This window comes from Ambystoma mexicanum, chromosome 13 (genome assembly GCF_040938575.1).
Source record: "Ambystoma mexicanum isolate Mex_15411 chromosome 13, UKY_AmexF1_1, whole genome shotgun sequence".
NCBI lineage: Eukaryota > Metazoa > Chordata > Amphibia > Caudata > Ambystomatidae > Ambystoma > Ambystoma mexicanum.
In genome coordinates this window covers 593135134-593155232 of record NC_090938.1, presented here as the reverse complement: position 1 = coordinate 593155232, position 20099 = coordinate 593135134, and the positions used below count along the sequence as shown (strand labels likewise).

The 20099-nt window shown below is 47.8% G+C and overlaps 1 protein-coding gene across 2 annotated transcripts in view; it reads right to left on the bottom strand.

Annotated features, from left to right (window-relative positions):
- EZH1 (enhancer of zeste 1 polycomb repressive complex 2 subunit) overlaps nt 1–20099 on the bottom strand; it is an 834444-nt gene that overhangs the window by 478858 nt on the left and 335487 nt on the right. For both annotated transcript variants that reach the window (XM_069634417.1, XM_069634418.1), the window contains exon 7: nt 12526–12690. In XM_069634417.1, coding sequence (XP_069490518.1) covers nt 12526–12690 — 165 coding nt within the window. The remainder of the gene's footprint in view (nt 1–12525; nt 12691–20099) is intronic.

Here is a 20099-nt window from a genome sequence, read left to right as displayed (position 1 = left end):
TGAGTCCCCCAGCAGCTTTGCTGGATTTTTGGGGTTTGTTTTTTTCTCCTGCTAAGAGTTAGACTCTTTCTCCCACTCTTAGGCATGATTTGAGGTATGTCTTTGACTTATTGTGTGCTTATGGGCTATGGGATCTTTTTACTCCATAGGGTATCATCTGTTTTAGTGTACGTGTTACACAGCACCCTCAGTGCAGTAACACAGGGGTGTCATAGTGACCCCCAAACATAGACTCCATACCCTGGGACTGACTACTGTCTCCCAGGGCATGTAAAGTCACCATTGGCTTTACTAGTCCAACATTGTGAACAGAACCAGTACAAACCATCATATTGTGGAAGTACTGGAAGGGGTTAATCAGATTGCCCCTGGGTCTGTTTCCAAGGGGGCACTGTCCAGTCCCCCCCTTGTCGAGTTTCTGGCTGGTGGCAGTGGTTACCACGCAAAATATTTCCCCAGAATATTTCCAATGGGATTTTCCCATGGATTTTAAACGCACCACTTTTTGGTGCAATGTTAAAGATACCGCCGATTTATTTATTTAATATAAAATCACCGGTTGGGTCTTTTCGCCAGAACTCTTTTCTAAAATGGCGTTTGTGTCCGTCTCTGTAACTCCAACCAAGGTCGGGCCCTTTGTTCCATTTTTGGCTGGCTTTTCCACAGAAGCCCTCCAACTGGTGCCACTCTGTCTGGGTTCCACAGGATGTGTGGGTGTGGGAACTGGCACCCTGAACTGAGTTGCCTTCGCAACCCAAGTCGCACTCTGTTCTGATTGGCCCAGTGGTGAGCCACCCGGCTCACCACTTAGCATGTACGAGTGACAGCTAGGCTGTTGAATGGGGGTTTTTCTGCATAAAAGCAGGGCTTTTGGGACTGGAACTTCAGAAGTCGCCACAGAACCTAAGAAATCCGAAGAGGGGAGAAGCTGAGCCATCTGCAACGACGACACCACCGGTGGAGCCCTGCAGCAACGACCTCACCATTTTCCCCTCACTTCCACCGGCCGAAATCACGAACTGCACCCGCTGCCAGGAACAACTGCCACCGCTGTGGCTTCCTCAATTTTAAAAGGTACTGTGTTCCACCTGGCCTCCCTTTCTACGGTTTGCTAAAGGTGACACTTAAATCCTTGGCTTTCCAAATGGGTTGGCCCCCAGACCTTCTAACTTTACCTTCTCAATCAACCCAACCTCTTTTGAACATTTTGTACAAAGACTTGAATGCATTTCTAAACTGTGTGATCTTGGGCACATTTCACCATGATCCATTTAAAGTGGGCCTGGCCTATGAACTTTGGCTCTACAGTAGAGACTGCCTTCACTAACTTGTTTTGGTCTTAGAAAAGTGTTGGGAACTGTTTTATTTTCATGACCTGCCTTTTTCTCTGACTTTAACTCAATTATTGGAGTGCCATCTAAGTTACACGCTCGCATCTGTTTTTACAAATAGTGGTGTTTTGACTTAGGCTTGTCTAATAATTCTTAAGGGAGATGTGTATACTTTTCTGATGGTGTTTGAACTTGCTTTGATTTATAGTGCTAGTGTATTTCCTTAAGTGTGTGTTAAATAAATAATTATATACTTTTGATACCAAGCTCTGGTCAGTGTTTGCTTGCTCTAATGTGTTTTTAGCCCTATTGTGTATACTCTGTATACTGCCCTACTCTTCTTGAGAGAAGTCTGACTGCTCAGCCACAGCTACCAGGTAAATCTGGGTGGTACAGACTGCTACCAATTGGGTTTACTGCTTACTCCTGTAGTCTTAATCTTCTTGCAGTGGTCCCCAAGGGAACTGCACAGGATTCTGCCTAACACTAGCCAATTTTTATCAGCGTTTTATCCCCAACTTTTCAGAAGTGATACTACCCATTACTTCCTTACTGAAAAAAGGTGTTGTTTTTTCTTTTTCAACAGCTGCACAAGAGGCCTTTAAGACGGTAACACATCTATTTACTTCTGCTCCAATATTGATACAGCCAGACCAATCCCAGCCCTTTGTGTTGGAGGCAGATGCTTCTGGAGGTGCGATTCTCTTATAAGAGAAGGACGGAACCGAACATCCCATTGCTTATTACTCTTGCACATTAACCACCAGCGAAAGGTACTATTCCGTTCTGGAAAAATAATTATTGGCCATTCGACAAGCATAAAAGGAATGGCGTCATCTCCTTCAGGGGGCCACTCACCCTTTTTTGGTCAGAATGGACCATCGCAACTTGAGGGTACTGCAGCAGATGGAGTGCAAAAACTCTTGCCATGCCCGATGGGCATACTATTTTTCACATTTTGACTTCAACATCACCTATGTGCCAGGGTCAAAGAATATTGTGGCGGACGCTTTATCTCGAAGTTTGGGAGACTTGTCTGGTGCATATTTGAATAGTGAACTCTTATCACCGAATCAACTGTTCTTGGACGCAGTGGTCCCTTTCCTTCAGGAAATACGGAATAGCACCAGACGGTGTAAGAAAGAATCACTTCCTAGGGACTTGCAACGGTTAAAAGACGGGGTGTTACTACACAAACAAGCTCTCTTTCTACCTTCTTCACAACTACATACACAAGCACTACACTGGTGCCATGACTCTCCCATGTCGGGTCACAAGGGTCAAAAGGCCACACTGGATTTACTTTCCAGACAGTTCTGGTGGCCATCGATGCAAAATGATGTCATGCGATATGTAGAAATCTGTCCGGTCTGTGCATCCACTAAGGTGTCCAGACAGAAGCCCATTGGACTCCTTCAACGGAGTGATTTGCCATCACGACCTTGGGAACAGATTTCAATGGACTTTTTAGTCGATTTACCTATCTCAAACCACTGCTCTGCAATCATGGTAACGGTGGATACTCATAGTAAATTGGCACATTTCTCCGCACTACCCAATGCTCCATCTGCCCCGGAAACAGCCAAGGTGTTTCTCAAGGACATTGTAAGACTGCACGGAATCCCACGGACCATCATTTCCGATAGAGGAACGCAATTCACCTCTAAATTCTGGTCTTCTCTCTGTGATCAGATGAGGGTGCATAGGGCACTTTCATCGGGGTATCACCACCCAGACTAATGGACAGACGGAAAGACTAAATGCTACCCTCGAGCAATATCTCTGTTGCTTTTGCAATGTGGAGCAGGATGATTGGGCTGAATATCTCTCGATGGCTGAGTTTTCATATAATAACACCAGACATTCAACCATTAACATGAGCCCTTTCTCTTGTACCTATGGGTTTGATCCACATCACCTTCCATGGAGTGGTTTTTCATCCACTAACTCCCCTACCGTGGATAGTTTACTCTCCCATCTCAAACAGGACCACAAGGTTGCCCTACGGGCTCTCGAAGAGAGCCGGAGTTCGTATAAGACTCAGGCTGATCGCAATCTGAGACCTAACCCTGATTAGAAGGAGGACACTCTGGTGTGGTTATCCACAAAGTATCTGCCTTGTTGGGTACATCATGGGAAGTTTTCACCCCGTTTCATTGAGGCCCTTTCCCTTCATCTCTCGGATCAATCCAGTTGCCTTTAAACTTAAACTGCCTCCAGCCCTTAAGAGGGTTCCTCCGGTGTTTCACACCTCTCTGCTAAAGGACTATGTGGATGACCCATATAAAAGACGACTCCCTGGACTCGGGTCAATCACAGCACATGAGCCTGAAGAGTATGAGGTGGACAGACTGGTGGATTCACGCTATAGGCGGGTTGAGCTACAATATCTTGTTCACTGGAAGGGTTACTCAGTCTCTGAAAGAACCTGGGAACCAGTTCGGCATATTCATGCCCCTCGGCTTATCCAACGATTCCATCGATTATACCCGGTGAAACCAGGAGGGGAGGCGATGAAAGGGAGGCATACTGTCATGCACCGTTCCTGGAAACACTGGTCTCGGTGGAGGTTGGGTGATAAGGTACGCTTGAACCGTATTCAACGGTCTAGTCTACTTCCAAGATGGCCACCTGTGTAATATAGCCGATCACTTCCGGGTACTTGATGCGTTGTATCAGTCTCTGATTCTACGCTGCTCGTATTGGTCTTGCTAGTGCTAGCAATTTTTGCTCTGTTGCTACCTCTCTTTGAAATTGTGTCGGCATCGGTCCTTTCCTTTTCTTTAGGATCCGATACCGGTCTGTCTTTTTTTCTCTCGCGTCCTCGTACGCGCCTCCCTGCGGGTCTCTGGGTTGTTTCCCTGGCTATTTACTTTTAGCATTAGTTTCTTACGCTATTGCTTTCACTCTTTCCCTTTCTCTCTCTCCCTTTTGTGTATTTGTTTTTCTGCCTCTGTTACACTCTGCACTCAGGTTTCTCTCTCTCTCTCATATCAACTCCGGTTTTCAAGGAGACACACTTGTGGGTGATCATCGGTGTACATCCTAAGTGTTCTTACCACTGACTCTGACATACGTTCTTACCTTCGATGTTGTCTTGTCCGCTGCCTCTTCTGTCTCTAGTTTACCTTCTGTTAAGCCTTTTTTCCTTATTCGCTCGTCTCCCAATCTTGCGAACTTGATTCAGACTGTATTTGGATTGCCTTCCTGTGCAGCCTTCAGTGGGTGCCTTCTGTGGATCACCGGAGACCAACCCCAAGGAAGTCCATTAATACAGACAAGTGTCCACTTAACAAACTCTCTTCCACACGCAAAGCGGAAGATCTTCCTACAAGTTCTTCACTACTCCAACAGCATTAGAGTCTTCACCTCCTACCATGGTTTTTTATGTCACAACTGGCTTTTTCCCTGAAACATTTTAGGGAGCTTGCTCCTCGGGGTTCCCCGTGAGCCTGAGTTCTCGCAGGTCACAGTGGCCACCGAGGGAGCTCGCCCTTATTTGCACGTTAAGAAAGAAAGGAAGCCTAAGGAAACCAAGAAGGCAAGGAGAAAGAAGGTGTCCGAGGATTCCAACGAGACTTTGGAGGACTCAGGTGAGGAGAGGGAACGGGGAGGTAATCTAGTTCCTGACATATACGCAGAGAGTGGCAAGGTGGACCTTTAGCGAATTGAAAACAAGTCCGGAGTCTAAAAGGTGTGTTAGATAAAGGACTATATCTTTAGGAGAACAGTCAATAGGTTTGACGTTGTTAATAATTCACCAGATGACAAAACGTTATTGCAGTAACAATGTCTGGTGTTGGGTTTCCGTTCCTCTCTAAGTATGTTCATACATCTTTGAGGGAGTTGGAGATGGCTCCTCAAGTCATAGAGTTTGGGCAAGCTGCTAAATTGAGTGTTTGGAGGCACAGATGCAGTGTTTCCCCCCCAGTCTTGCGACAGTATGTTGTATGGCATGGCAGTTTCCTGGGAGGGGGGACCGACATCCTCATGAGATGGGAGAATGTGCTCTTGAATACACCACTTGTGCTCTTTGGGTAGGTGCAAGCCTCTACTGAGCGTGTCTGCCTTCCCCTGGAACATGTTGTGAGAGAAGGAACATGTCGTGTTTGAGTGCCCACTTCCTGTTTGTTTAGGTAGTACATAGCCGTGATACTATCAGTAAGGACAAGAACGGTCTTCCCCTGAAGATGTGATTGGAAGGCTTTTAGGGCTTTGAACACTGCAAGCCGTTCCAACAGATTGATGTGATTGGATGCTACTGATAGAGACCACACGCCATGCGCTGTATGTTGAAGGAGGTGAGCTCCCCACCCTGGCAGAGATGTGTCCGTGGTGAGAGTGGCCTCTACTGCAGGGGAGGTAAAGGTTTTCCCCTGCATAAGATTTTCCCTTGACCACCACTGCAGAGACTGAACAAGGGCTTTCGAGACAACCACTAGATCGTCCCAGTGGCTGCTGACCTGACACTATTGGCCCGAGAGTCACTCCTGCATGGGGCGCATGTGAGCGTGTGCAACTAGAAAGACGCAGAATGCCATCACCCCCAACAACTGCATGGCCTTGCATACGGTTACCCAGTGACTGGCTACATAGTGAGTTATCTGGAACAGCTTGTTTTAGAACCTCTAGTTGGAGGGGAAGACAAGCCTGTATTCTGTCCAAATCAGGGCCACCAGAAATCGTTTGACTTGGCTGGTGACCAGACTGGATTTCTTCTCATTCATAGAGAATCCTAGATTGAACGGGACATCTACTGGTATTTCCCAGACCTGTTCCGTACAAGTCTCTGGTCTCTGGTTATGAGCAAGTCATCGGAGTAAGGATACACTGGACTGGACTGACTGCGCAGGTGAACCGCCGCCACTGCCTTTGTAAACACCCTCAGGGCTGAGGCAATGCAAAAGGGGAGGACCTTGAACTGATAGTGTGTGTCCTCTATTGAACCTGAGGTACTGCTGGCCACATTGAAATATGAAAGTATGCATCTTTCATGTCCAATGTGGCCATGTAAGTACAGAGCGGCCGAGCGGAAGTGGAGGGTTTCGGGCTCATCCTCTGACAAACTGGCCTGCTGTCTGCTCCAAAGGCAATACAAACTCTCTCTCCACGCTATCCTCATCTCTCTCTCTCCCTCTCTTTCTCTTCCCTCTCTTTCTCTCTCCCTCTGTTCCTCTCTCCCTCTGTCCCTCTCTGTCCCTCTCTGTCCCTCTCTGTCCCTCTCTGTCCCTCTCTGTCCCTCTCTGTCCCTCTCTGTCCCTCTCTCCCTCATGATGTTTCTAGACAAGTCCGGTCTATGAAACGTACATTCAAACAGGTGCTCCCCTGCTCCTCCAGAACCATTAAGGACAACATCGTCTTCCTCGCTCCAGCCTTGGACAATTTCTGCAATCATTTCTTTGCCACTGGATCTTTCCCCTCTCTTCTCAAGCACTTCCTTGTGCACCCCTCCTGAAAAATCCTTCTGCTGATCCTTCCTGGCCGGCCAACTATCGACCCGATCTCTATCACTCCTTTCCTGGGCAAACTCCTTGAGAAACTGGCCATCTCTCACCAAAACCTCCACACTGAATCAGCTGGTTAGCTCCATGACCATCAGTCTGGCTTTAGATCGGCCAGAGGCATGGAAACTGCTCTCCTGAACTCCTGTGAAGATCTGTTCTCCAACTTTGACTCCAGCTCTCACTCTATCCTCATCCTCCTTGACCTCTCCTCTGCCTTTGACATAGTCAATAATGCCACACTGATCAACCATCTCAGCGTGAACCTGGCTTTGGCGTGGCTGACCTCCTTCCTCTTGGACCGACCCGCCTACGTCCAACTTGGGTCCTTTCTCCCCACCACCTCTCTTTCCACATTTGGTGTTCCCCAGGGTTCTTTCATCTCACACTGGCTCTTCAATGTCTATTTGACCCACCTGATCTCCATTTTCTCCTCTAACATTCAGTGTTATGCGGATGACACTCAGCTCTCTTTCAGGCTTCCCTCAGCCTCCTCTTGCTCCTCGCTCATTCCTGACGGTCTATCCACTATTCAGGGATGGTGCACCTCTAACGACCTCTGCCTTACTGCCAGTAAAACAGAGATTCTTCTCATTGGGACCCCTGCTCCCACTTGCCCTCTGGTCGCCCTCCTTGGGTCCCTCCCCTCACCCTTCTGTGAAGCAAAAAACCTTGGCATCATCTTCAACTCCACTCTCTCCTTCTCTCCACACATCATGACCTTGCCAATAAGGCCCACTTCCAGCTGCACCTCCTCAGAGGTATCCTACCTTTTCTCACCTTCTCCCAGAAGCTCACTGTCTCCAGAGCTCTGGTTGTCTCCAGGCTGGACTACTACTTTCTCAATCTTCCAAACTCTACTCTTTGCCCTCTTCAAGTAATCCAGAACAGGACTGCAAGACTTATCCTTGACCTCGAGCCCAGGGAGCGCATCTCTTCAGTTCTGAAATCTTTCCACTGGCTCTCCGTGGCCACAAGGATCAAGTTAAAGACCCTCTGCATCACCCACAAGGCTTACTGGTGCAGTGGTCCTCTCTATAACCACCAATCTCTTCCTAAATACCTTCCTTCTAGAGCCATCCACTCAGCTACCTCAAACTCTCTGCGGGTCAGACACTTCTCCAAAGAGAGAGTGGGGGGTAGATCTGGGGGTACAAGGGGTTGTGGCGGGGTGTCCCACCCCCCTAACCCATGGTTTCCCTGTGCTTCTAACCTCACCCCAACCCCCTCACTACCCATTTTAACCCCTTACCCCACCCACACATATATTTTTAAAAAGATTCTAAATGCATTCGCTATAATTGTTTCGTTATAAAATCATTCTCTGAAATGTTTTCGTTTAAATCAATGGATACCCATATCATGTAATCCCTCTCACGCAGCAGGGGGATTACATCCTGAAGAGTAGTCATCCTGAACTTTTGTGGTTTGACATATTTGTTTGCAGGACGTAGATCTAAAACAGGGAGCATGGTTAGATCATTTTGGGGTACAAGGAAGTATACTGAATAAATACCTTTGTTTACCAGGAGATGAGGGACGACTTCGATGGATCCCATTTCCAGCAGGACCTGGACCTCGTCCAACAGGATACGCAGATCGTCTGATGACAGTCGCCTGCTTCTAGATGGATGGTAGCGGGGTGGCTGGAGGAATTCAATGCAATACCCATGGGCAATGGTCTTGAGTACCCAATGATCTGATGTGATCCCCTCCCACGCGTGGGTCAAAGATGTTAGACATCCCCAAACTGGGGAAGTGCGGGAGGGGACCCGTACCGCCAAGTAATTTGGAGGTGGAGGCTGGAGAGCATCTGGAAGCAGAGTTTCTACCTCTGCCTTTCCCTCATCGAAAACCTTTTTGTTATAGAAACTGGAAACCGCCAGAGAAGCCCTGCCCTGAAGCCAATTGGGTTCCCCCTGAGGGATACAGTCCTTTCCCTCATCGAAAACCTCTTTGCTGGAGACACTGGAAACCAGAGGATCCCTGAACGGAAGCCAATTGGATTCCCCCCTGAGCCGTACTTTCCTTGTGGAGAGCAGGAGAAAGAAAGCTCGAGAAAGGGCCGGCGGGTTTTGTAAACTCATCACTGGACCAAGGGCTGGCCGAGATCTGATTGAGCGATTTTAATGTCTCATGCTCCATTTTTGTGGTTTCTAAAACCTCATCGACTGCATTACCGAAAAGGGCGGCATCCTCCACCGGTTTATTAAGAGGGAAGCCTGGGTATTCCGGCTTAAAGCCTGAATTCTTCAGCCAGGTGTGGAACTTCAGAAGAGTCCCCTGGGCAAGGACGCATCCCACAGTTTCGGCAGCGTCTAAAGTATTCTTAAGAATATTCTGCGCGACTTGTCAACCCTCAGCAACTACGGCTAGAAGGCAGGTGCGAGTGTGTTCTGGAAAATCCTGTAAGCCATCTTGAACAAGTCCCCAATGAACGCCACTTTTGCTCGCCAGGAGCATGGTGTTGTTTGCAATCCGGGTGCAAAAGGCGGCAGAGGTGGTGACACATTTGCCAAGGGCATACAATATTTTGCAGTCCCCGTCAGGAGGCGACTCAGACGTGGATATCGGCATTCCCCCCCTTTTTTCGAGTGGTGTTGATGACAAGGGAGTCTGGAATGGCGTGGCTCCTGATGTAGAGTGGGTCTGAAAGTGCTGGACGGAACATTTCCTCCACTCAGGGATTGACTGCACGAGTGAGCAATGGTGTTAATAAAGAGGGGGCAAGGTGCTTTTCATTGAGTTTAGCAAAGGGATAGCCTGGCTGACCGGGACCTTTTCCTTAAGGATGTTCTCCACAAAGTCGGAGTCAGGGACGGCTTCTTGAGTATTGATCTTAAAATGATCAGCCGACTTCTTAAGAAGGTTATTAAAAAGCATTTGGTGTCTATAGGACACGAGTCCCTGGGTTGAGTGACAGGAGGGGGAATCCCAAAAATTTTTCACAGGGTCAGGGTCATGAGGGTGTGTGGAGTGCCACATGCCCTGATCATCAGCAGGGTTCCACAGTCTGGGTCCTGATAGACAGTGTCCTGGCCGGCCTGGCTAGTGTCCTGGACATAGTATACATCTTGGTCGGGGTCATTTGGGTTATCCAGAAAGACATCCACCTGGGTGTGCTGAAGATGGGATTCCACCAGGGATGCAAATTGAGACCCTGGGGAGACAAGCCTCTGTGACTTGAGAGGGGCAGGACAAGAGTCACCAGCTCTTTGGCTACAGGTCCCTGGAAAGAGGAGGAGTGGCTGGAGAATAGACCTCAGGCAAAGGGGAGGCCTTCCTGGGGTCCAAAATGTGCAAACAGGCCTTCGAAAGCTCCTCCTGAAGCTTCAAGAGCGTGTGCGACGAATGGACCCGCTTTGGCGCTTCTTTCAACACTACCGCTTTGGAGGCCCTGGGTTTAGAGGGAGCGCCTGCTGGAGTAGCAGATTTATCGTTGTGCGTAGGCTCCGGTGGTGGGGTGCCGACCCACAAGGTTCAGAAGGCCCTGCCGAAGACTTGGACGGCCCTGTGGGCATAGAAACTGTTCTCGGCCGATCTGCCGAGGAAAGTTTAGGGGTTGTGTGCTTATGAGCAGGTGGTGCGGGTGTGTGACTTCCCCATCGTACTCCCAGCGGCATGCTCGTCGTGCCGGGGATGGACACGTGGGAATGCGATGATTCCAGCGTTAGGTCAACAGCCTCCGAATCGGAGCTGTGGCTGTCAGACTCCTCATATGAAGCGACAGCGCCAGTGGGGAGTGACTCATTTCGTACGCCTGTCTTTCAAGGTCTTATGATGAAAAGCTTTGCAGGCTTAACATTGAAGCTCGTTGTGATCACGAGGGAGACACCAATTGCATCCGCAATGGTGGTCTTTCCAAGGACATTTCCTGTTGCAAGGCGGGCAGAATCTAAAAGGCGTCCTCTCCATAGCAGAGGGAAATGGCAGCCAGACCAAAGAAAGGGAAAGAGAAGGGGTAAAGAAAAGGACTTCCCAAGAGAAGTCAGTAAGAACAGGGCCCCACTCTCCCTACTGTCAGGCCGGGCCGCAGGGTCAACGCTGCATACAAATCAGTTTCCGAGCAGACAAGGAAGGAGATTGGGCAGGCAGGATCGGGTGTCGAAGAGCCGACAAAGTAGTAATCGAAAGGCAAGAATGGATCAGCAATATAAACTCCTATGAGCTCTGCATTATGTGTGACGGACTAGTTCGGTGGAAAATAAAACTGTTGGGATGTTGACGCGTGAAGGATTTTGGGTACATTACACATCATGTTAGGGATAGTGTTACAGTCACTCCTATGTCGATGTCCCTTTACGATGTTCGAAAAAAATATGCAATACTTTTGACCCATGCTGCTGGAGATCTGCAGGGCTGCTACATGGAAGTCGAAGAACACGTCACGAAATTCTACTGCGTCGACAGGGATTCCAGGGAGGAGTTCAGAGTCAGCCAAACAGTGCTGCGCAAACTGTTCGCTGGTGAGGAGGTAAGAGATTGCTTCTGTTGAGCCTTGCCACCTCCCGTGGTTGTGCATGTGTGTACTGCTATGTATTCCTTATCCATGAGCATGTGAATCCATGCCAGATCCCATGCTGGAGAAGGAACAAGTTACTTACCTGTAACTGTTGTTCTCCAGCATGTGTCTGGCACGGATTCACATGCGAACCCTCACGCCTGCCCCTCTCCGGCTCTTCTCTTGGTCCTACTGCCACTTAATGTGCTACCAAATCTGAAGATGGCTGCGAGAGGAGGGGCTTAGGTTAAGGGCAGTCATTGGCTGGAGGCAGTATGACCCAGAGCTCAGTGATTGGTTTAAAGGAGAAAGACAGTTAGGAAATGAAACTGAAACTGTTTTTTCTTTTACCGAAGATTCCCAGCCTGACGACAGGGAATATTCATGAGCATGTGAATCCATGCCAGACATCATGCTGGAGAAACGTGTATAGTTCTTGCAAACCTCAGTGACTCTGTTAATATGGGCAAGATTTGTTTGAATTGCCTTAAAGGTGGTTCGGGAGACCAACATAAGAGGTGGCTGCAACAAACACAAATTGTTGCACGGAAGAGCCTGACTGCTAAAGGGGTCAACATTTGAGATGAGAAGGGCAAGTCTTTCAGGTGACAATACCTAATATAGAAGTGAAAAAAGGAGGGCTCTCTAAGAGAAAGGGGTGTAGTGTGTGGTTTAGAAACCTCTCGACAGAGCTCTATGCAGAGGTAAAGCAAATCCACTTCCATGGGCCGAGGTGCTGAAGGCTTCCTTACCCCTGCAGCGATAGTTAAGTTAGGGTGAAGACAGGACGTCTGGAGTTTCTTGAGCATGGCATGGAAGAAATAACAGGGTGTGAAAATTGCAAAATCAGCAAATGTTCAATCTTCCAAATGATCAAGGCCAGGAAAATTAAAGGCAGAAGAAAGCCACCAGGGATGGACAGCTTTTGCATTTTTAAAATAAAAAAAGAGTTTTATTAACAGAATTCAGGGCTCAAAATGTGCACTTGCAACTACCCATTGGCTAGTACCAATTCACTCTAGGCAAATAAAAAATGGTGTGCTGTGTGTATGTGTAGAGTTTAGGTGGCGATTGACTTTTTATGGCTGGCTAGTAGCTTGCAATTTGAAATGTTACACCCTGGATAGTAATATCTGTATTCAGTTACATGCATCTGAGCGGCAAGCCACTGGTGGTGATTTAAGCTACACACCTTCAATGGCGATGCGCTTCCTTTTACGGGTGACTGGCCCTTCATCCTTCACTTCCTCCTCCTTATGGTCTGCTGAATCAGTGCGCATGTCCTCCTCGTCATCAGAGTACTGCATTAGAGCGTCCACAAGTTCCAAGAAGACAGCATCATCCAGTAGACCATATCCTGCAATGAAAAAGGAAAGCAGGTGTGTGCATGATGCAAGGCTGTGGGACAGAAAGAGAATGGGTTGGGGCCATGTATTCCGACAAAAAAAGAAAGCAATTCATCCAAGTAATGAATAGACGGCAAGTGACTGATAACAGAGAGTGCACCTTTGGGAAAGAACATTACATCTGAAGTGAAACGTCACTGCATTGGAATAATATGTAGAGGTCCCAATATCCCAGTGGGAAATACTTCTCATCCACTATCATCATCATCATCATCATCCAACGCGCTATAGGCTGAATGCCCCTCTGGGGACCGGAGTTCAGGTATGGGAAAGTTTGTCAGAGGAATTTAGAATGTGTGTGTGCATTTTAGTTGAAGCGAAGTTGGGTAGGGTTGGCCAGGTCCCTACTTGCTACCCATGTCAAGCAGGCACGTGGATAGGTGCTTTGAAAAAGATAAGGACACGTGTGAGAATAGTGGAAGTACATAATGTGTCCAGCTCAACCAAAGTTTTGTCTTGGGCGATAGCTGCGTTCCAATGGCAGAGGTGTTGTGCAATAGGTTGTTGGGAGAGGCGTGCGGTTGCATATGTGTGCGGGTGAGTAGCCTTGTGTTTGGCTAACTTCCATAGGTATGGAGTGAGATACATACCCGTCTACTTTTGCTGGCTTTTTGGATTCATATCTGTGGCATGGGCTCCCTCCCGTTTTCTACTAGATACTTGAAAATCAGGTTAATTCTTTAAAAGATTCTTATTGTCCTTTGGATGAATGTATACGAGTTAATTCCTGCCCTGGTCGTCCTGTGTTGACTAGCGATCTCAAGAGGACAGGGATAGTCAGGGTGCCAGGGGGAATAGCCATGTCTTGAGGGCCTCCTGGAAGGCCAGGGCGTCCTCTATGCGTCAGATAATAAGCAGCATAGAATTCCATCCAGATAGTGGGGGCCTGGATGGAGAAGGTGGAGCCTCCAATTCTGGTTGATTTGAAAGAGGGAAAGTCCCTGAACGGAAGTTTATAATGGGATGGTAGTGGGTTATTTTCTGTTGAAGGTATTTTGGGCCTGTCTTGTGTAGGGCTCAATGAGTCATGCACATGGCTTTGTAAGCGATTCGTCGTCCGACTGGGAGCTAGTGGAGGACACAGAGTTCGGGGGTGATGCGTTCTCTGGGACCGAAGGTGAGGAGGAGGCTACCTGTGGACTTCTGGACCCTTTGGAGCTTTCAGAATTGATATCCAGGGGCACCCAGGTAGAGAGAATTGATGTAGTCTATTTGAGAGAGGATAATGCACATGACTACAGTCACGCTGTGGAGGAAGGAGAGGTAAGGGAAGATGCATCTATGAAGAGGTGAAGGTAACAGGAGTTTGACACAGTGTTCACGTGGTGTGATAGAGTCAGGTTGGTGTCACTCGTACAATCCAGTTTTTTTACTATGGTGGTTACAGTGGGAGATGGGGGTGCCTAGGGAGTGATGCCAGGGGGTGGGTTCAGGAAAGAGGCAGAGCATAATTTCTGATCTTCCAGGATTGAGCAGGAGGTGGTTGACCGTCATCCACCGACCAATGTCAGTGAGGCAGGATGCAAGGTCAGGGTGGAGGTAGAGACGTAGTTGGGGATTTTAAAGATGATTAGTGGGTCGTCAGCGTAATTGCAGCAGGAGAGGTTGTGTGAGCGGATACATGCGGGGAAAGTACTCATGTAGAGAAGAGAGGATAGGCAGGTGCCTTGAGGGACTCAGTTATTGACGGGGCCGGCGGTCAAATTGAAAGGAGGGAGGTAGAGGGAGGTAGATGATTTGGTGTCTGTTGGCTGGGAATTACGAGATCCAACTTAGTGCTGTGTCCCCAATGCCAAGGGAGTGGAGTCGGTTAATGGGAATGCTGAGGTTGATGGTGTTGAAAGCCGTGGAGAGGTCGAGGAGTATGAGTGCAGCACAGACCTCTGTGTCTGCAGTGTTTTTGAGGCCATCCCATATGGAGACTAGGGATGATTCCATGGAGGAGTCTGAAGTCGGACAGGGTGGGGTCAAGAAGGTGGTTGGCTTCCGTGAAGGTACTGAGTTGGGAGTAGGCCGTACAGTCGGTGGGTTTGGCTAAGAAGCAGGTGTTAGAACTTGGTCTGTAGTTTGCACACAGGAGGGGGTCAAGTGATGTTTTTTTCAGGAGTTTGACGCGAGATGTTTTGAAAGTGGCAGGGAAAATGCCTGAGGTGAGGGAAGAAATCAGGATGGATCATGCAATGCTGCCTGCACAGGTTGAGGTGAAGATTTGGGGAACCGGATGAAGGGCTGTCAGCCAATAATTTAAAGAATTTGGGTCTAGAGATGAGAGGGAAAGAGGAGAAAATGTGGGGTGGGGCTGGTTGGCGGGTTCATGTTGGGGAGCGGGTCCGGTTTCTTTCTAGCCCCATGTTGTCGAAATATTCTGAGAGGGCATCGCAAAGAAATTGGGAGACTTGCGAGGAGGAGAACTGCAGGGGGGTCATGAATTATGTGATAATCTTGTGAAGTACCTTGCTACTGTTACGGGCATTAGAAATTCAGTTTTTGTAAAAAGATGTTTTTGCCTTACGGAATTCGGCTTTTTAACTATGACCATCTACGTTCCACAGAGTGGATGCATGTTTTGATAGATTTGAGGGTGGGAGGTGAACCATCTGGGCAAGGGGCCTTGTCAGGAGGGGGCAGATCTTGAGGTAGTAGAGCGATGGAGAGCCATGAGTCATAGTCGCTGATGGAAGGAACTCCCCCTTTGAATGGTAGGTTGAGGATGGAGGAGAGCAGGGAGTCAGTCAGGTCTGGGGTAATTATGACGTTGTTCCATAGCGGGACAATGGTTGATGGTCTGGTGATAGTGATTCGTAGAAGAGGGGTGGGTGACAGGAGCAAGAAAAATATGGCTGCGTGGCCCGTCCACATGAGCGGCCGTGGGGGAAGTGTGGAGATGAAGTCAGTGGAGCTGAAGATCGCATCAAGAATTTGTCCTGCTGTGTGGGTGGCACCTGTTACCTGCTAAATCATGTTGAGGGCTTCCAGGTTGATCAGGAATGGTTGTGTCATGGGGTTGTCAGGGGCATCGAACCATATGTTGAGGTCTCCTATTAGGGGTGGGAGACCAGGATGGCCGCTTGGGAGTCGTTTAGGGCATCAGTGAAGTGTCTATTGTAGCAGAGAGGTCTGTAGATGAGCGGGACTCTGTGGGTGAGTGAGAGGTTGATGATGAATTTCACTAGGAGCGATTCATAGTCTGCTCTGCATGCCAGTGCCTTGGATTGGGATATAGATGGGTGAGGTTTGTAGATAATGGCAATTCTGCCTGCTATGCTAGCTCTGTTGTGAGTGATGAGTGTGTAATCAGGGGGAATGCCTTGTGTTCGATTTGTCCGAAATCATCTCAGAGAACCAGGTTTCTGTTATGAACAGGATGTCTGGGTGTTCAGAGGTGATGAAATCGAAAATTTGGTGTCTGTTTTTGCCAACAGATTTGGCGTTGAGAATGCATGAGAATGGCCAAGAAGGGTGATGGTGGTTGGCCCTTGTGGATCCCGGCGAGGGGGGTTGTGCTGGGAGGGTAGGCGGAGTAGTCTAAAAGTGGAGGGGTGTCAGGGGAAAGAGTGTTCATGACATGTGGGACTTTTTCAGAGAGTGGGGTTGGAGCAAGGCGGGTGGAGTGAGGTTTGAGATGACGTTGGGTTGCTGATTTCCCTGGTGAAGTTGAGGTTGCTGGGGTGGGGGTATGCATTAAATGATTTATTGAAGAGGGATTTTACTGGGTTGGAGGATATGGGGGGGCGAGGGAATTGTGTGAGTAAGGTGTGTCGGTAGGGATGAAGGGAGCAGGTAAAGGGAGGCATGCAGAGTTGAGATGGTATGGGTGTTGCAGATTGTGTTTGAAAGGATTCTTGGGTGTCTGTGGTGTGTGTGTGAAGGGTTGGTGGGTCTGCCGATGGGGTGATGGCGAGGGATGCTCTGGTGACACTTAGGAATGGGAAAGCTGAGGCAGAGGGGGTTCTGGATGGCATTGATGTGAGGGATGACAGGAGGGGTTGAGGGGCGTGGGGCAGTTGGAGCAAAGGGGTCTGGTGGGCGTATTCCCCCACAGGGCAGTGTGGGGCTGTTGAAGAGGGGTGGGCGGCTGTAAGGGAGTGGTTTGGTGGGGTGCGTTCATCCAGAGGGAATATTCCGATATTCAACAGGGCGGGCTACACTTAACTATTGAGCTAAAAGAAATGCAGGGATGTAGGCGGATATTCAGCTGGATGTGAAACAGGTATATATTAAAAAAAAAAAGGAAATTTTATAGTGAGAGGCTACACACTGGGAGGGTCAGATTGAATAGTTAAAAGGTCAGTGAGTTGCTAGAACAATGCAGGGTTTAGTTTCAGTTGGGTCCACCTCAGGGATACAGTTTAAATTAGAGTTAAGTTCAGTAGAGGCTTGTATTATCGTAACATATGGTGGGGGAACAGACCTAGTCACTGTGAAATGCAGTAATGGAGAAGAAAAGCAGTATGGATCCTATTATCACAGGATATTTAAAACACAGTAGTGGACAGACTAAATGCAGGAGTTAAGGACTATGCAGTTGGCTCTGGAGTGGGTGAGCGGCACTCACCTTGATGTTGTTGCAGGTAGCTTGTAATTCCTGGCTTTGGCTCTCACGGGTGAACAGGGCAAACGGGGTGGGAGCTGCCCAAGGGAGCTGCCCTTTGCCTGTGGCCATTGGGCAGCCCCGGGCAAGACTGCCCTGGCAGGATCTCAGAAGTAGAGATGTTCCGGTGATGTGCTCTTAGGCACTGACCAATCAGGGCCTTGGTGGGAGGGAAGGGGAAAAAGGATGGCAGGCCTATTCAGGTGCTGTAAGCACTGTTGCAGAAATGGAGATGGTCAGGGCCCACAAAAATGCAATTATTGCAGTATCCTTACAAGAGGAGCAGTCCGCTCTCCACACTCATGTGAAAGGAGGAATAACTTTATTTTGCCAAGCAGCACAAAGTGGAAGGTGGACGAGCTGACAAAACTGAGTCTCGGCTTCAAAGGAAAACAAGAGAGCGTTGGACACTCACTTAATCTGGAAACTGCTACATGGCGTACTCCACTCCTCTCAATCTGACAGGCGGATGGTCTGGGGATGGAAGCGGTCACTATGCCCCCATCATGGCACTCTCTGCTGCAGTCCTGCACTACTTCTCTAGGCAGAAGGTGCAGGTGGTATGCACAGTCATAGCCTTGAGTCAGTAAATTGAAAGTTCATGGCAAATAAACAAACTCAAAATCTGGAGCACAACTACTTTGTTGCTACATACCTTAGAACTAAACAACTGGAGGAAAGTCCTCCTCATGCTCCATCTCTTTGCCAGTAAATTCCCCATACAAAAAGGGGAAGCTTTGTAAACCTGGATACCATTACTATTGACACAAACGGTTTTATAATCCAGTATAGTTCTAAAGCATGGACTAATATTGCAGCTTACTTTAGTCACCTCAAAACAGTCAAAGCTAACTGGATGACATCTTTGTTTCCTTTTCAACCCTACAAGACTCCAGCAGAAGTGGTCGACTATCCTCACACCACTCAAAACCATCTATCTTTCTTCACTCACTGTAATACTAGCAAGAGGGGCCTCATGGATCAATACCATAACCAGACACTTCAACATTAGGAACAAAATCTTCAGCTAAGAGAAGCCGGCTGTGGGGACAAGGTGAAGCAGGATACATCTCCACCAACCTCAGGACCCTCGAAGGATTATTAACCTCCTAACTGGCACCTGGTCCTGAACCTCAAAGCACAGATGACAAGTACTGTGGCATATTTTAATTGCCAGATCAGAAATGTTAAAAAAAAAAAACAATAATTGCATTGCCAGCCTCAATACGCTAATGGCCCCACACTATAAAATGATGTACGTTCGTTAAGTCAAGTTACAGAGTCACCTTGTTGTACTCTGAATGACTGCCCAGTGAAATGATCCTTAACATCAAAAATCCAAAACACTTTAAAATCAAATGTCATCTGAAAATCAATATATAACAACATCAGGTATTTAAACAGAGCTTCATGTCAGATTCCAAACTCCCCCCTTCATCTTCTATGCATTGCAGTAAAACATGCCATCATTACCCAACCGAATGTTACTTAACCCATTTGTTCAAATTTCACAGACGAATGGATGAACCTGATGGTAACCAGCAAAGTCATCAGCATAGGTGACCATCACTTCGGAGTTGAAGACATCACAAACAATTAAGGCCAATCATTTTTCTATATAAATGACCAAATTGGGATTTAAGCAACTCCTAAGAGGTCCGACCCATAAACATGGCAGCAGTCTGGTTATTCTTTTCACACTGAACTAACACTGAACACACAGTTGAAATACACAGACTCTACAGAAGTGTTCTGGTCCGACCACCTTCTGGTGGAAATCCGTCTCCCTCCTGGTTGGACCAGAGAGGAAGGTCTCCCCAAAGGTTTTGGGAATTCCTTCCAAGATACTGTTTGCAATGGCAGCACCACACTTCATGACAAATAATAACTTCTGCTCTCCATGCAGGTATCACCTGTACCCTAGACCACCTAGCACCACCCTCGTTGATGAGAAGTAAACGTACTAGTAAAGCAAAAATAAATAGGTGGACACAGGCCAAGCACATAAAAATAAAATAAATAATTCAGGGAAAACAACGTTAAATATTATAGCAGGAATAAAAATTGGAATCTGCAAAAGTTGCTTGCAGAGTCCCTGCCAGGAGCTAGCAGAAAGAATCTTGTGCAAAAAAAGGGCTTGATCCATGCAATAATCTTAGAGCCTACCATAAAGTCGTTCTGATTCAGAATCTACAAGGAGAGGAAGAAACCCGACAAACCTTCTGCCTCTCAAATACTTGCCAACATCTAACAAATGACAAAGTACATTTTTTTAAAGAGCAAGTAATGCCCTCAGAAATAACATGCTCCCATCAAAAACTTCCAAAACCCTTTAACAGATGCTCTGAAGAAATCTGTTCAATTCTCTTCCTTTCAGCCGGTGTCAGTACCAGAAATCACAAACATTGTTAAGCATATCGAAAGCATTCCGAGGAATCAAAACCCCTTACTGTGCTTGCCTTATAAAATACATCATCAACATTAACATGGCTCGAAACAAAAGCCCAAGCTCAGGACTGTCCCCCTCAATCTCAATTGGTATTCTAAATAGGATTGCGTTGGGGGTAAACACTGATCCAACAGTTATTGCCAGCTACAGGCCAATTCAGAACTTGCCTTTAGAACAGAAATTCTAGAAAGTTTTGCCCTACTCCACCTCCGAGCACACACCAAAGCTACTCTGGCTTCGGACCAAGTAGAGCCACAGAGCCAGTGCTCGTGGACAACTGCTCAGAAGTTTTATCATCTTTGGTCAACAAATCAGCTGCA